Source organism: Cololabis saira, chromosome 6 (genome assembly GCF_033807715.1).
Source record: "Cololabis saira isolate AMF1-May2022 chromosome 6, fColSai1.1, whole genome shotgun sequence".
Taxonomy (NCBI): Eukaryota; Metazoa; Chordata; class Actinopteri; order Beloniformes; family Belonidae; genus Cololabis; species Cololabis saira.
Window position 1 is genome coordinate 22,094,038 of NC_084592.1, and position 15,111 is coordinate 22,109,148.

The following is a 15,111-nucleotide window of genomic DNA, read 5'->3' on the forward strand; positions in this document are numbered from 1 at the left end:
TCTTTATAAATAAGATAAAGGTTGTGTTTAGAATTGCACTGTGTGGCACGAAGCTTTCATCCATCCAGTGTGCTGTTAAACTTAAAAGTAAAAACGTTTTACTACCTCCTCGAAACACTGACTTTGCAAGTATTGCAAGTTGCAGTCGCATGTGCTGGCTGAGGTAATGTGACAAAATTCTATATCGCAGATCCTTTAGCTCGCTCCATTTTGAAAAGTGTAGACTTCCACACGGCGTGCTGACATTACGTGACTAGCGTGTGACAACACTCACAGAGCACACATAGAATTAGAATTGAATAGATCTGCTCCTATGGATTGGCCCATTGTTACCGATACCCGATCTAGAGTTGTTTTTAATATCGATCCCGAAACAAAAATACAAATATCGGATCGGTGCATCCCTAATAGTGATGTTTATTTTTCCATATGAAATTAAAATGTATTCTATTCATTTCTTTTATAATCTTTGGTGGGATTACAAGAGAGTATGGTGGATAGATTAACCTGGATAATGATTCAATTTTGGTTAATAATTTTTTTCAGAGGTTTTCAGAGCTTCCTTTATCTTCCTTTATCGGTACACACCTGTATCATGTAACAACTTAAAGAAAAGTCTCTTGGCGCCATGGCCGAAACCCAACAGGAAGTCGGCCATTTTGAACATTTTGAATTAATCGTGTAATTTTGGCGCAATTTATGCCATTTCTTCGGTCATTAATGCGGCCCGAACCGTAACGTGCACCCAGGTGTGTTATACATCAAAACGTGCGTCTCCATCCTCCGACACCACGCATTACTTTTCTCTTTCAAAAGTGTTACCGTGGCGACGCTAGACGGCAAAAAGCGCGCCCACCCTTCATCTGATTGGTTCAGACAGAAAAAACTTTGCGCCTCAAGCCCCATAATACGGTTTGACGTACATGAACGAAAATCGGTACACACCTGTATCATGTCGCAACTTAAAGAAAAGCCTGGCCTGTCGATACATTTGATATTTCATGGTTTGCATTAATGGGCGTTGCCTAACGGCTCAACAGCGCCCACTATAATACTTTTCTCTGCCATAACTTTTGAAAGGTTTGACATAAAGAGTCGTGGGTGGTGTCATGGGACTAGGTATTGAGTCCTTGACCATAATTGGCGAAAATGAGCCCCGCCCCTTCTTCTGATTGGTTGTCCCTATTTCCTGCTATAACATTTGAATGTTTTGACATAGGAAGTTGTGGGTGGTGTCATGGGATTCTGTAATGAGTCCTTGAGCTTCTTTGACCTTAATTAGCCCCGCCCTTTCTTCTGATTGATTGTCCCGATTTTCTGCTATAACTTTTGAATGGTTTGACATAGAGAGTCGTGGGTGGTGTCATCAGATTCTGTATGGAGTCCTTGACCTTCATTGGCCTGAATTAGCCCCGCCCCTTCTTCTGATTGGTTGTCCCTTTTTTCTGCTATAACTTTTGAATGGTTTGACATAGGAAGTCGTGGGTGGTGTCATTTCTGATACTTATGGGGTGCGGTGGCCGTGAGTGCGAGGGCCCGTTCATCGCTGCTTGCAGCTTTAATTATTATTATTATTATTTTATCCGAAAACAATTGAGTTTTTTGAGCTTCATAACTTACTCGAAAACTTGTGAAATTTGGCACGCACATCCCATGTGGCGAAGAATTACGGTTTTCTAATAGTGTCAAAAAGGGGCGAGGTCTAATGCCTCAACAGCGCCCCCTAGAAAACTTTGTGCCTCAAGCCCCACAATACGGTTTGACGTACATGCACGAAAATCGGTACACTCCTGTATCATGTCGCAACTTAAAGAAAAGTCTCTTGGCGCCATGGCCAAAACCGAACAGGAAGTTGGCCATTTTGAATTAATCGTTTAATTTTGGCGCAATTTATGCCATTTTCACGTGTCGTACTTTTAACGAACTCCACCTAGCAGGATCGTCCTTTCGACATAAAACTCGCTCAGGAGACACAACAGACGTTAACGAAGTTTTCGTGAAATGGCGTGGCCGTGGTGCCACGTCAAACTTCAACGTTAAACAGGAAGTGATACTAGTAGCTGATTGGTCGATATTTGATAGTTCCTATTTTCTGCCATAACTTTTGAATGGTTTGACATAAAGAGTCATGGGTGGTGTCATCGGACTTAGTTTTGAGTCCTTGACCATAATTGGTGAAAATTGCACGCGCGAGGGCCCGTTCATCGCTGCTTGCAGCTTTAATTTATGATTATAACCGAGGATTTAAACCTCAAAAGAATGAGAAAATGACTGTGTCTATGTTGATAAAAGCTCTTTCTAAATATATTAGATGGCCCATTTCACCAAAGATTAAGGAAACTCCCTTTAAAATATTGTATAAAGTGTACCCGGTTGCAGAATTCCTTAAAAAAAAGATTCAAGTTCGAAGTTGATAAATGTGTTTTTTGTAATGTAGCAGATGAAACTTTAGATCATATGTTTTTCCTGTGTCCTGTGTCCAGAAACTTCTGGTTTGAATTAAGAAACGGGTTACTACTTAGAATAGAGGACATACCAGTCTTTGATATCTCTCATTTTTTTTCTATATAGATAATTTGAAGTCGAATCTATCTGACATAATAAATATAGTTATTCTCATGGGTAAATATCATATTCATTGTAGTAAATGGAGGAATAGCAAACCCTCCTTTGATTGGTTTTTAAATGATTTTAAATTATACTTCTTATCCCTAAGAAAAATAGACTCCAACAAAATGGCTAAAAAGATTTGTGTTGATATATCTTGTTTTCTGCTTTTTTGATGCATGCCTCAGTCCTTGCTCCTCTTTTTGGCACTTTTGTTTGCCTGATTTTAAATACTGTGATACTTTTATAGTTTGCACTTTATAAAAACCCCTGTTTGTCTTTTATTTCAATGTATAGTTAATTGTTTTTTCTATATAGCTCTATATTTGACAGCATCTCATATTATGTCTACTAAGTATACCCTTACGAGAAGATGTTTAATTACTGTTCTATGTTGTTTTATTGTGTTCAATAAAGAAGAAGAAAAAAAAGAGTAGGAGCTAATATAGTGATTAATTATGTGCAGCTGGGATATTATAATAATGTCAATCAACCCAGGGTTAGTTTTGGGGGGGAAAGTGGTGTAGTTATAATCCATTATCATTACTTCTTTCATGATGTAACACATAATAAACTTACAGCTCTTGTAGCACACTGTAGTGAAATGTGAGAGGTAATCAAACCACCAACCCCGACCTACTCTACTCAACTAAACCCCTACAGACCTATATGAAAGATGAAATACTTTCAAACAAAGCCCCCCCCCCCCTACTCAGTAGCATATGTTACAAAACTTGCTGTGCTTTTTTCATTCAGTTGCTGATTAAATTAACAGTAATAAACCAAAATGCATTAGATGAAACCCAGGGATATATATATATATATATATATATGTATATATATATATATATATATATATATATATATATATATATATATATATATATATAGCCTATATATACGTAATTCTCGTATATATATATATATATATATATATATATAGCCTATATACGTAATTCTCGTCAGTTGTGACTTGGAAACAGGCATTGTGGCATAGAATTGTCAAATTGGTTTAAGTCACCGTTCGAATTGTTACAGATTACTTTTGTAATACTGTATTTGACCCGGTCTTTGTATGTTTTGACCGTATAAACGTCAAACGTTGCCATTTTAAGAATGTGAAGTGTACCTGCTGTACTCTACTGCCCTTATAATACTTTTTAACAACTTGTGCTTTCTATTATTTTACCTCTTTTCTTATCATTTTATTTGTTATTTATGTTTTAATTGTGTCTAGCCGCTTTTAATGTTGATTGGTCTGTACTGTGTATACACACACACACACGCACGCACGCACGCACGCACGCACGCACACACACACACACACACACACACACACACACACACACACACACACACACACACACACACACACACATAGCCTACTGACTTGTGGTCAGTAAATGCATCAGTCTACTTTCACTTTCACTTCTGAAAAAACACTCGGTATTTCCCCCGGAACATTTTTAAAGTGCGTCATGTTTCCATAGGTGTTAAATTCTTAACATTCCTCTCTGCTCTTTCATTTTTTTGCTTCTTTTGTTTTCGGCGCTGTGAGGTAAGCTGCTTTTTTCATCTGTTTAGTACCGGTTTTTATGGTTTCCTGGTCGTCCGGCTCGATCCCGACCACAACTTCCAGTAGCCTAGCATGCGATTTAAACTGTTAAAGTTAGACAAATGGATCCGTATAAACCGATTGCTGTTTATTGATCATTGCAGGCTTGTGCTGATTGATCTCCAGTCAAATTAATTATCCTTCATCGCAGCAGCTCCAGCACCAAAGTCCATGGCTTGCGTGGATCACCTGCTGCGGGAAATCAACCAGATAACAGAATGTCTCGGCAGCGGCGACTGCAGAAAGGTGCTGTTTCTCTGTGAAACCCTGGAGACGGACAACAGCGTGAACCGCGTGAAGGAGATCTTGAGCTCTAAAGTGCAATGCCACGAAAACGCGTCGCTGTTTCTGTGCGAGCTGGTCTGGCGAGTGGGGCGGATGGACATCTTGAGGAAGCTGTACAAAGTGAGCGGCAGAGAGCTGGAGCAGACCCTTAAGCACAGAGAAGTTCTCCCAAGATACAGGTTGGACCGGTTTCATGATGCACAACATGCATTGAGCTCACATTATGTTTTATTAAGTTAAAGTGAATAATGCTGATTTCTTTTACTGCAGAGTCCTGATGGCGAATATCAGTGAGGATATTGTCAAAGATGACCTTGAGAGCATTAAATTCTTGTTGAGCAACACATTGTCCAGAGAGAAGATAAAGAATGCTATGGTTAGTAAAAGACAATATAAGCCATTAAGTTTCAGATTGTGTGGGCTTGAGGGGTGTTTGGAGATTCCTGTAAAATGATGGAACATGATGTTATATGAAGTCATACAAAAGCTGCATTACTTTCCTTTTTTTTAATCTTCTTTGACCGAAATAAGTCATGCAAAATCCCCTTTCCTCATCTATGACAGAGTTTCTTGGATGTGCTCATTGAATTGGAGAAGCTTGACTCAGTTTCACCCGAAAGAGTGGACTTTGTGGAGAAATGTCTGAAGGACATTGGCAGGATTGATCTGGCCAAACAAGTGACTGCCTACAGATCTTCAGGTGAAAGTTTATTCTATTTTAATATCTTTTTTCTTTATACAGCTTGAGAAAAAGAAAAGGTTAAAAGTAGTTGTATTGTGTGGGAAATACAAGGTTGTGGACAGGAAAGAAGAAGTGAAAATGCCTTCCTGATTCGTCCCACACAAATTATTGACGTAATATATTAAGTATAGAATATAATGCATGTCATACCTGAATGGATTAAGATTCAAGTTGCATAACAAGCAGCCAAACTAGTAGTTTATACATTAAAACAGAAAAAAATTAAGTAAAATGAACAACAGTTTAAACTTCTTTTTTTATAATTAAAATGGGCTTGCTCTGCAGATTTAAAAGTAAAGTTTTCACATTATTTAAACAAGATTCAGAGCTAATGATGAAAAAAAGTATTTATACATCATTACTTACATTTATTTATATGCTTTTATTTTTGTAGTTGAGACTTGTGAACAGCGTTCATCCCAACAACAAAGTCGCTTCACTGCTGTAAGTCAAACTTTACAAATGTTCTCTCACGTTTCCTCGTATTCTTTTCCTTCCTGAAACTGCGAGTTTTCAGAAACTGAACTCTTCTCTTTTTCTTCATGTAGGAACTTCAACCAATACAGCCCCAGCGCGCTGGTAAGTCAGGCTGTCGAGTTGAAGCGATGATAATGTCATGTTTGTTCTAGAGTTCCTGCTTCTGTGGGAGGAAAAAGACCACTTTTGGCCAACTGTAACAGATAACATCAAATTGCAGTCTGTGAAGTTCCTATGTGGTTTCACAGTAATCAAGTAACATTTGGAAAGTCCCTCAAAATACTAGGTTATTTCAGTTTTGTTGTGTACATAATACTTACTCTAATACTCTTTTCTAGCACCCAGAATAAATGCCCCGTTGCGAGTAAACAGAGAACTGAGCCGTCAGGTATATATTCATCCATTCTTGGAGCACTTTTGCTTTATCTTTTGTGTGTGGTAAACCTAGTAAAAGTGTGTTTTTTTAAATTTCTGTGTTTGCTCCTTTATATTTCAGAGCACGATAGAGCAGTACAACTTTAATACCAATCCCAGAGGACTCTGTGTTATCATAGACTGTGTGGGTTGTGATGGAGGTGAGTCCCACAACACTTCACATGAGTAAAAGCACACAAGTATCCCTCACAAAGTAGTAGGTTTTTAATTTGACTTGTTAACCTGTGAGAAGGTGGTGGTGAAAACCCAAATATAAAAGGCAGGGAGGCAGGGACAGCACTTTACTAATAAATAAAAGACTGTCACAGCAGGATAATTCAAAAGAAAACGACAGAACAGGAAGTCTGGCAGGAAACAACCGGGAACACAGCCAATGCAAACATGTGGGCAGAACAGATGGAGTGGCAGGGTAAGAAGAGGAAAGATGTACACATACAGACTGACATGCAGAGGACATTAAAGGGATATTCCAAAATTATAACAACCCTGTGTCTGTTATTAGATGGTAAGAATGGTAAACTTTTATTTGGGACAACCCAAAAAAAAAACCCAAATCAAAACAGTTTTGAGTGGGAATAGAACATGTGTTTGCAGCAAGATGGCAATTGAGGAAGGAAAAAATAGATTTGGTTTGCCCCTACAGTCAAACTGGAGTGATTTTAACTCTGTACGTGTACAGAACTGTTTGTACAGTGGGTGCTTTATCTGACTTCCCCTTGTTATAAATCTGTACACGTCAACTGCTGAATGTTGCACAGAATTACAACCCCTCTCTGAGATTCTTGAACAAGTTTCAACATGGAATAATGTAAAGGAGCCCCATGCATGGAGAAAGTGGGAATGAACTTCTTTTGCAACATTCAAGTACCGAATGTTGCACAAATAACATTTGTGAGTCTTCTCAGAGGTGTCAAACACTAATTTATTCTGATTGGGAGATAGGTTGATCAGGCTAATATTAAAGGTCATTTTGCTGCAAATGTCTAATCCATTTTAACCTTAAAACTCAATTTTTACTTTCTTATAATAGTCTAATAAAATACCTGAGTTGCTTGAACTTTGGAATGTTGCTCTACAAAAGCTGCTGGAGCAATTACAGCAAGTCATTCACACCCGTGTTGGTTTAAAAAAAAAAAAACGCAAAAGAGAACTAGTTAGTCAAACTTAACAAAGAAGGAGAACTAAACAAGAGTAAAATCAACCCAAAATTGAGATTCCAAGACGACAACAGTTAACAGAGCCACCTCAAATTGAACCTAGAGTATATTAATATGAAATAAGAATGTAGCTTTTAAAACATGCAAACTATTATATATATTGATAAAAGTGAAGAGAAAGTCAGTTATTGAAAAGGTAAGAAGTGGATAGAATGGTTAGGATTAAGAAAAGTGTGTAATATTTCACAAGGGAAATGCTATCTCAGATAAATCACAGTGATAAAGGTATACGGTAGTTAACTTATTGTACAGTAACTGTAGCACCTGTGGAATATCGACGCTCAGTTTCTTATGAAACCCTGCAAAGCAGAAATAGTTAGAAGATGATAATATTTGAGAGAAGTGTATGTAGACATTGAAAATCACTGATTGGGTCAGTTCTGAAACAATCATTGTATATACTGATTGTTAAGGCAGTACTTTGATGTTTCGGTTTTCTTTCCTTGCTCCCTCAGGAAGGTTAGAGCAGACATTCAAGGCCCTTCACTTCAACGTGGTCCTCCACCAGTGGCTGAGTGCCAGTGACGTTCTTTCAGTGCTCACTGGGATAAGTAGGCAAAGAGACACCCACAGAGGCGATGGCTTTGTCTGCTGCATCATTAGCCGTGGAACCACTGATCATCTCTTGGGTACCGACTCGTACGGCACCGAAATACCCACGGACAGTGTCCGGCACCTTTTCACAGGTGATTCTTGCCCCATGCTGGTGGGGAAGCCCAAGCTTTTCTTCATCCAGAGGTACAGCGTCCCAGAGTTTGCGCCCTATCCCAGGATGGACCAGAGGGACGAAGACCTGGAGACAGACGGCTGTAGTGGACTGGCCGCGTGTAATTATATCCCTAAAGACGCAGACGTCTTCTGGAGTCACTGCTGGACGGATGAAAGCCAACTGGAGCAGGGAGAGCATCACTCGGTATACCTGAAGGCTCTAAACGATGCTCTGTGCAAAGCACAAAGGAGGTACAAGCAAACACCCATCCGTACATTTAATCCACATCAATATCACGCTGTTTCAATGAACTAATTTGTTGCTGTGTTTGTGGTTTTACAGGAGAACTAATCTTGTTGATGTTCATACGGAGGTGAATGGAGCCATCTTTGAACATAACCGAAGGAATCCCAGAGCTGTTTACCACATTGAATTAAAACACACTCTTAGGAAAGATCTTTACCTAGAATAGAAATCAAAGCCTTTTTTTTCCCCCACCCCAATAAGATACCAGAAATAAAGAAGGCCATATGGCAATATGGCAATATGTGTGAAGTGGAAGAATAAAATAAAATAGTATATTTTTAATATTTTATTATTTTTCATTAAAAGAAAAGAGAGAATAGTAGTAGATTTCTCATAAACTGTCCATGTTTAAACTGTTAAACTGTCTAAGTCTATACACAAACAAATATCCCCTATCCAGTGTGAATGTGAAGGGGGAGCTGGATGTTTCCACCTGAATAAGACAGCTCTCTCTCCTGGCAATTCATGATAAAAATGAGAGCATTTTTTGTTTGAAACGTGGTAAGTCCAGCCCGAGTATTCTTAGCATAAAACACTAACGTGTAAACACACCCTAGCAGTCTGCTGTGTATACACTGACACCTACTGGTGCCATTCACAAGGTAATTTTTCAAATGAAGGAGAAAAAAAGTTTAAATATATATGCATGTATATTTATCTGATATATTATTTTTTTGTAAATATTTATGGGTACATTTCAGTGCCTCCGGCAGGAAGTTTGCAGCTATTTTTTTTAATTTAATTTAATTTTAATTTATTTTACTTTTATACTTTGGAGTTTTATAATCTTTTGCGATGCTGAATAAAACCACGAGAAGCCCACTATATATATATATATATATATATATATATATATATATATATATATATATATATATATATATATATATATAAAACGCATCATCTACACTCCTAGACCTCGAGAAACTGTAGTGGGTCTAAAACTGCTTAGACTATGGTCAGAAGTTTTCATTATTAATGGGATAAGGGCCACAGAACTTCAATCATTCAGTCTTTTTATAGTGGTATTTGATTTTTTTTTTCTTTCTACCTAGCACAATGAAACGATTATATAAGTGATATTTACCGGTAATCATTATTCCTGCGTGCTCATACATTGTATTCATTTATTTTCTTTTATTATAGTGTCTTTCAAAGCTATATTCTATAGTTTATGTGTGTATATATATATATATATATATATATATATGTATGTATGTATGTATGTATGTATGTATGTATGTATGTATGTATGTATGTATGTATGTATGTATGTATGTATGTATGTATGTATGTATGTATGTATGTATGTATGTATGTATGTATGTATGTATGTATGTATGTATGTATGTATGTATGTATGTATGTATGTATGTATGTATGTATGTATGTATGTATGTATGTACTACCAGTCAAAAGTTTTAGAATATAAACTGAAATAACACCCCTATTATTCCAGTTTGTTATTGAAATGTATGCATGTTCATGTCCCATGTACAGAAAAGAATGCACAGAGCACAAACAACTGACTTAAAAGAAATAATATTGAAGTCATTATAAAAAATGTATTCTAAACTTTTCATTAACCCATTAAAGTTTTTTTTTTTTTACAAGATTTCTTATAAATTCGAGAAACTTGCAGGTTGCCTTTTTTTACTGTGTCCATCCATCCATCCATTCATCCATCCATTGTTGTGATCGAACCTGATCAGCCCGAATCTGTTGATCGAGCTGGAAAAGTTATAGGAGAACAGAAGACTCAGAATTCAGTTTCGCCCCTGCAAAGTGAGAATTCAGCCCAAGACAGGCCCCACAGCCTGTCCTGTCAACGCCCCGCTAAATTCTGACCTCTCTGTGGTAGAGACTAGGCTTTTTTGCGTTTTCAAGGTCAGGAGGATGAAACCTGTTATCTCTTGCCTGGTACATCATGTTCTTTTCAGTAATATTCAGAGTAAACACAGTAAGCTTAGCACATACACACATTCTGTTGATCAGCATATTTAGTTTAGTTATGAATTTAAGCTTGGCACATACACACATTCAGTTGATCAGCACATGCAGTTTAGTTATGAATTATTCTATTCAACATTCCCTCTTTTGATCTCTCCTCAGAGATCACCCTAGCCTGATGGTTCGCAATGGAGCACAGACCACGCCTCATGGGTCCCTGAAATAGCTACAGTTCTCAACGCAGGCCTGGTCCACTGGACCGTCCGTCTCCACCGACAGGAGAGGCATCATAGCCCCACTATCCAGGGGAATGGGGCCTACTGCGGCCTGATTAGTTTTGGAAGCAGGGCTCTTATACAGGGAATACAGCAACACCCGCAGTGTCAATAGCGCGACGAAAACCATGATAGACATGAGAGCCAAATTGGGGGTGGTTGTGGCTTGTGCTATTGCTCCCCATACTGCCATTATTCCCAAAATTAGCATTTTGATTTTGCCACGGTAATTCCCCATAGCACCACAAAATAAAGGTTACAATTGCCCACGAAACAAAAAGCAAGCCGAAAAAACCAACCCACCGTCTACTACACATGGAATCACCCTGTGTTTTATGCTGCAGAAGTCCTGGGGTCTTCCGTCTTCAGGTGTCAGGGGTAGACTACCCTGACACCTGTTGGACCTTCCCAGGGGATTATTCTGCCCCTTGTTGAGGGCTCAGGTCTGATGTCCACTGCTGCGCCAGATCCAGCCGGATCTGGGGTACTGATCTTTGTGGCGGGTCGGTTGGGGCACATTGCGACCAGTGATACCACGTGTCACCTTTCCTGTGGAGTCGGACGGCGTGGGAAGTCCTTTCTGTGATGCGGTGGGGTCCTGTCCACCTTGGCTCAGACCACTTTCTTTTGATGACTCTCAGGAGAACCCACTCCGTTTGTGGGGTTGGTGTCGGTCCGTCTCTGGAGTCTCCGACCTGTTTGGAGTAAGAAGAGACCAAACCTTGCATTTCTGAGAAGTAAGCTTTCTCACTAAGTTGGTATTTGTCAGTCTCCGTCATGTAGGGCGCGTTATGCGGCCCTGGAAACAGTCGTCCGGTCTGCAGTTCGTACAGGGTCAGTCCGTGGCCTGTGTTTATTGAGTTCCCCATAGCCATCAGGGCCAAGGGTAGTGTGTCCACCCATGTCATTTTGGTCTGTGTACAGATTTTTGCCAATTTTGGCTTTATATTCGCGTTCATCCTCTTGACTTTGCCTTGGGATTGCGGGTGATATACTGTCCCAAACTTGTGTTTTAACCCCAGCATTCTTTACACGTCCTCCAGGTCCTTGTTTTTGAAGTGGGTTCCATTATCTGACCTTACTTTTTGTGGAAACCTGTGCCTGGGTATGTAATGGTTAATCAGGAATTTAATGACTTATTTGCTGTCTTCTTTTTTGGTGGGGGTGGCCTCTGGCCATCCTGTGAATGCATCCACACAAACAGATATCGGTACCCTTGTGGCTTGTCAATCATGTCGGTGTAATCGATTATGATTTCTTTCCCTTGCTGCGTGTCTAAGGGAAATTTTCCTGCCTCTGGATGGACCGTTCGTTTTGGATTAAAATCCCTACATTGTTCACAGGACTGGATCACCTGTTGGGCCATGTCCTTGAGATAAGGATGCCACCATTGTCCTAAGTTTCTCATCATCTTTGCAACTCCCACATGACCTACCCCGTGTGGGAAGCTTTTTCTTGCATGATTTTCAGTTGTTCCCGGCCCCATCCATATCTGTCCGTTTCTGCCTGTACTATCATTTGTGTGGGTATATACCCCGCTACCGTTTTAGCTGCTTCATCCGCTTTGTGATTTCACTGTGCCATTTTTCCTGCACTTTTGTTGTGTCCTTTGCATTTTATGATAGCTACTTGTGCTGGTAGATGTAGCGCTTGTGCCAGGTCTCTCATTTCTGATTTGGGATGTCTCAATTCCCGGGCCTCTAACCCAGCCTGTAACCGTACACCCGTTGATGCTACGGTGGAGTCGCCACACTCAGAGTTTTCTGTTTTTTCCCTTTGCTAATTTCTCTTATTTTCTATTTCAGCCTCTGTCTTCTCCTTTTGTTGTTACATTTTGCAGTTGGGTATTAACTAAGACTTCTGGACATGTTTCCTTTTAGTGGTGTTCAATGCAGATGAAAAGGTCTGCTTACCCTGTTTGTGCCGCGGCCCGTGTCCTTGGTCTGTTCGTACCCAGCTGTTTTGTCCGAATCACCTCTTTTTCTCTTGCTGGATCCCGGACGAGCCCCCAAATTCAGGGCTTAAAGTACTTTTCCTTTTCACTAAGGATGCTTTTAATATCAAGTTTAGCTAGTTGTCATTGTGTTTGACAGGGTATAAGAGGACCTACAATCTAAAATAGGAATATTTTAAATTAAAGGTCATAATGTTCTAAGGGCAGGTTTAAACTCAGGCAGGCTAATTAATTGGTGGAATTATTGATTAGCAACTATTTAATTCAGTAAAGGACATTATACATATATATATATATATATATATATATATATATATACATACACACATATGTGACTTCCACTATTTTTTTATTTGGAGAGAGGATGTCTCGCTGGTCCAGAGGACCAGAGGAGGTGGCTCCTGGGGTTCTCCCTCCTAGCTTGTGTCTGAAGTCCAGTCCTCTTTCCCTTCATAACGGCACAATTGTCCAGTAGAATACTTGTGACTTGTTTCCACTCAAGCTCATAAGACTTCAGGACATCTTCTAATTCCAACATAAGTGCTGAAGCATTGGCAAGATTAACTTCTCTGCTTGCCAGATGTTGAATTGTTACTCTGGCCGTATCATTATCAAAAAAGCAAACAAGTACATTTGTAATTTTTTCCATGCTCTGGCTGGTGGCTGCATCAATGTTTAATGAAAACACTCTTTTTGAGCTTTTCTGATAGCCGTTTCTTTAAACTCTGGTGCTATGCCATGTGTATTCATATAACTGGCATGCTGATTAAAAATGGTCAGGTTCGTCAAAGCTTTTTTATCAACAGCTAACTTTTTACATAGGTTTACAAGCGGTTGAGCAATAGTGAAGGATACATCATGTTCAGCAATGAACGAGCACACTTGGATGTTCGCATCACAAATAAGGTTGCCAACTCCCTGAAAAATAAATAAGGGACACCTCATCGGCAGGCCCGGCCGACCCGATTGCCTTCACCTTTCCTGCCATGGTGAATCTTTTTAATTATTATCATCGTTATAATTTAGTTTACCGCATTTAGTTAACTTCTCTGCTCATCAGAATGAGTCAGAAGATTTGTTCAGCTCTTTACATGACTCAGCAGTGAGAAGACTGAGTCATGCAAAGAGCCAGGATGATATTATGATGGTAAATTTAAGACCGTGTTTTGCTGAATAAAGAGACTGTTGTGTTGGGGGAGAAAAAATAAAATACAATTCTCCAGCACTAGCATTGGCAGTACTTGTATCCAACACTTATCCAGCTGGACCCTCCTATGTGATTGTGCTTGTGTTCTCTCAGATGTTTGTTTGATTGTTTGTTTGTTTATTTCAGTCATTTCCAAAATAAGAATTAAAATACAAAAAAAATTAAAGAAAAGAAAACAACACATAAACATGAAGTTAATGCTAATATTGCATTAGACCAAAATATATAAACAAAACAAGACCGAAAAGGTGTAGGCTGAAGCTTAGCTTATTACGCCTACCCTTTTATAATCAATTTCTGTCAGCTCCTACATATACCGATACAGAGCAGTAAATCAATTAAAAGTAAGGCAGGGCAAGACAAGGCAAATTTATTTGTGTAGCACAATTCAACACAAGGTAATTCAAAGTGCTTTACATCGACATTAAAAGTGGCAAGACACAATTAAACAGTAAATAATGAATAAAATGAAATAAAGTGATAAGAAGAGGTAAAATAATAAAAAGTACAAGTTTTTAAATGTAAGGGCAGTAGAGTACAGCAGGTAAGTATTTAATTCAAGAGTACGCTTCAGTGAACAGTAATGCTTTTAGCCCTGATTTAAAGGAGCTGAAATATTGAGCAGACCTCAGGTCTACAGGAAGTTTGTTCCACCGGTGAGGAGCAGAATAACTGAACGCTGCCTCACCTTGTTTGGTTCTGGTTCTTGGGACACACATAAACCAGATCCAGATGAACCTTAGGGGTCTGGGAGCTTCATAGGGAACTAACAGATCAAGCATGTATTTTGGTCCAAGACCATTCAGTACTTTGTAGACCAGCAGTTAGATTTTAAACTCTATCCTTTGACTCACTGGAAGCTAGTGTAGCGAAAAAACCCTGCGAAAAACATTTCATATACTTTTTGTATATTGAAAACATTCAATATACTGCATAAACCTATTATCTACTTATGTTCTGACACTTACATAAACATTCATACAATATGATCATACTTATGTGCTATTCATGTAAGTCGTCTTGGATAAAATCGTCAGCTAAATGACAGCAGTGGTAGAATTTGCATTCTGTTCCAGATGTCATCTTTTTTTTTTTTTACACTAGAAAACAAACAAGACAAACAGTCAAACGAAACAGTACAAAACAACAAAGTCCATGTTTTTGCACAGATTTCGATCAGGTGTGTGCGTGTATGAGTGCGCTTATGTACGTATGCACGTGTGTGGTGTGTATGATGTATGATGGTGTTCTACAATTATAATAATAATACATTTCATTTGTTAGGCGCCTTTCATGGCACTCAAGGTCGTCGTACAACAATCAAAATCCAAA

General features: G+C 38.9%; 1 protein-coding gene across 4 annotated transcripts; it reads left to right on the top strand.

Moving 5' to 3' along the window:
• Positions 1 to 4,039: 4,039 nt before the first annotated feature.
• On the top strand, positions 4,040 to 9,533 carry LOC133446473 (CASP8 and FADD-like apoptosis regulator). 4 transcript variants are annotated; one of them, XM_061724502.1, is made up of 10 exons: positions 4,040 to 4,165; positions 4,327 to 4,686; positions 4,778 to 4,883; positions 5,072 to 5,207; positions 5,644 to 5,693; positions 5,798 to 5,828; positions 6,065 to 6,114; positions 6,223 to 6,301; positions 7,834 to 8,338; positions 8,430 to 9,533. In XM_061724502.1, the coding sequence occupies exons 2-10, from the start codon at positions 4,394 to 4,396 to the stop codon at positions 8,557 to 8,559; spliced, it is 1,380 nt and encodes a 459-aa protein (XP_061580486.1). In that variant the 5' UTR covers positions 4,040 to 4,165; positions 4,327 to 4,393; the 3' UTR covers positions 8,560 to 9,533. The 4 variants fall into 4 exon arrangements, with proteins under 4 accessions (XP_061580486.1, XP_061580487.1, XP_061580485.1 ...); XM_061724503.1 differs by having other exon boundaries at positions 4,043 to 4,165; positions 4,377 to 4,686; XM_061724501.1 differs by having other exon boundaries at positions 4,050 to 4,165; positions 4,374 to 4,686.
• The last annotated feature ends 5,578 nt before the right edge of the window (positions 9,534 to 15,111 follow it).

Bases quoted from the DNA above. Each gene is read 5' to 3' on its own strand.
- LOC133446473 (XM_061724502.1), top strand. From the start codon at position 4,394: ATGGCTTGCGTGGATCACCTGCTGCGGGAAATCAACCAGATAACAGAA. The intron at 4,687-4,777 runs GTTGGACCGGTT...CTTTTACTGCAG, and splicing joins GAAGTTCTCCCAAGATACAG to AGTCCTGATGGCGAATATCA. The intron at 4,884-5,071 runs GTTAGTAAAAGA...CATCTATGACAG, and splicing joins AGAAGATAAAGAATGCTATG to AGTTTCTTGGATGTGCTCAT.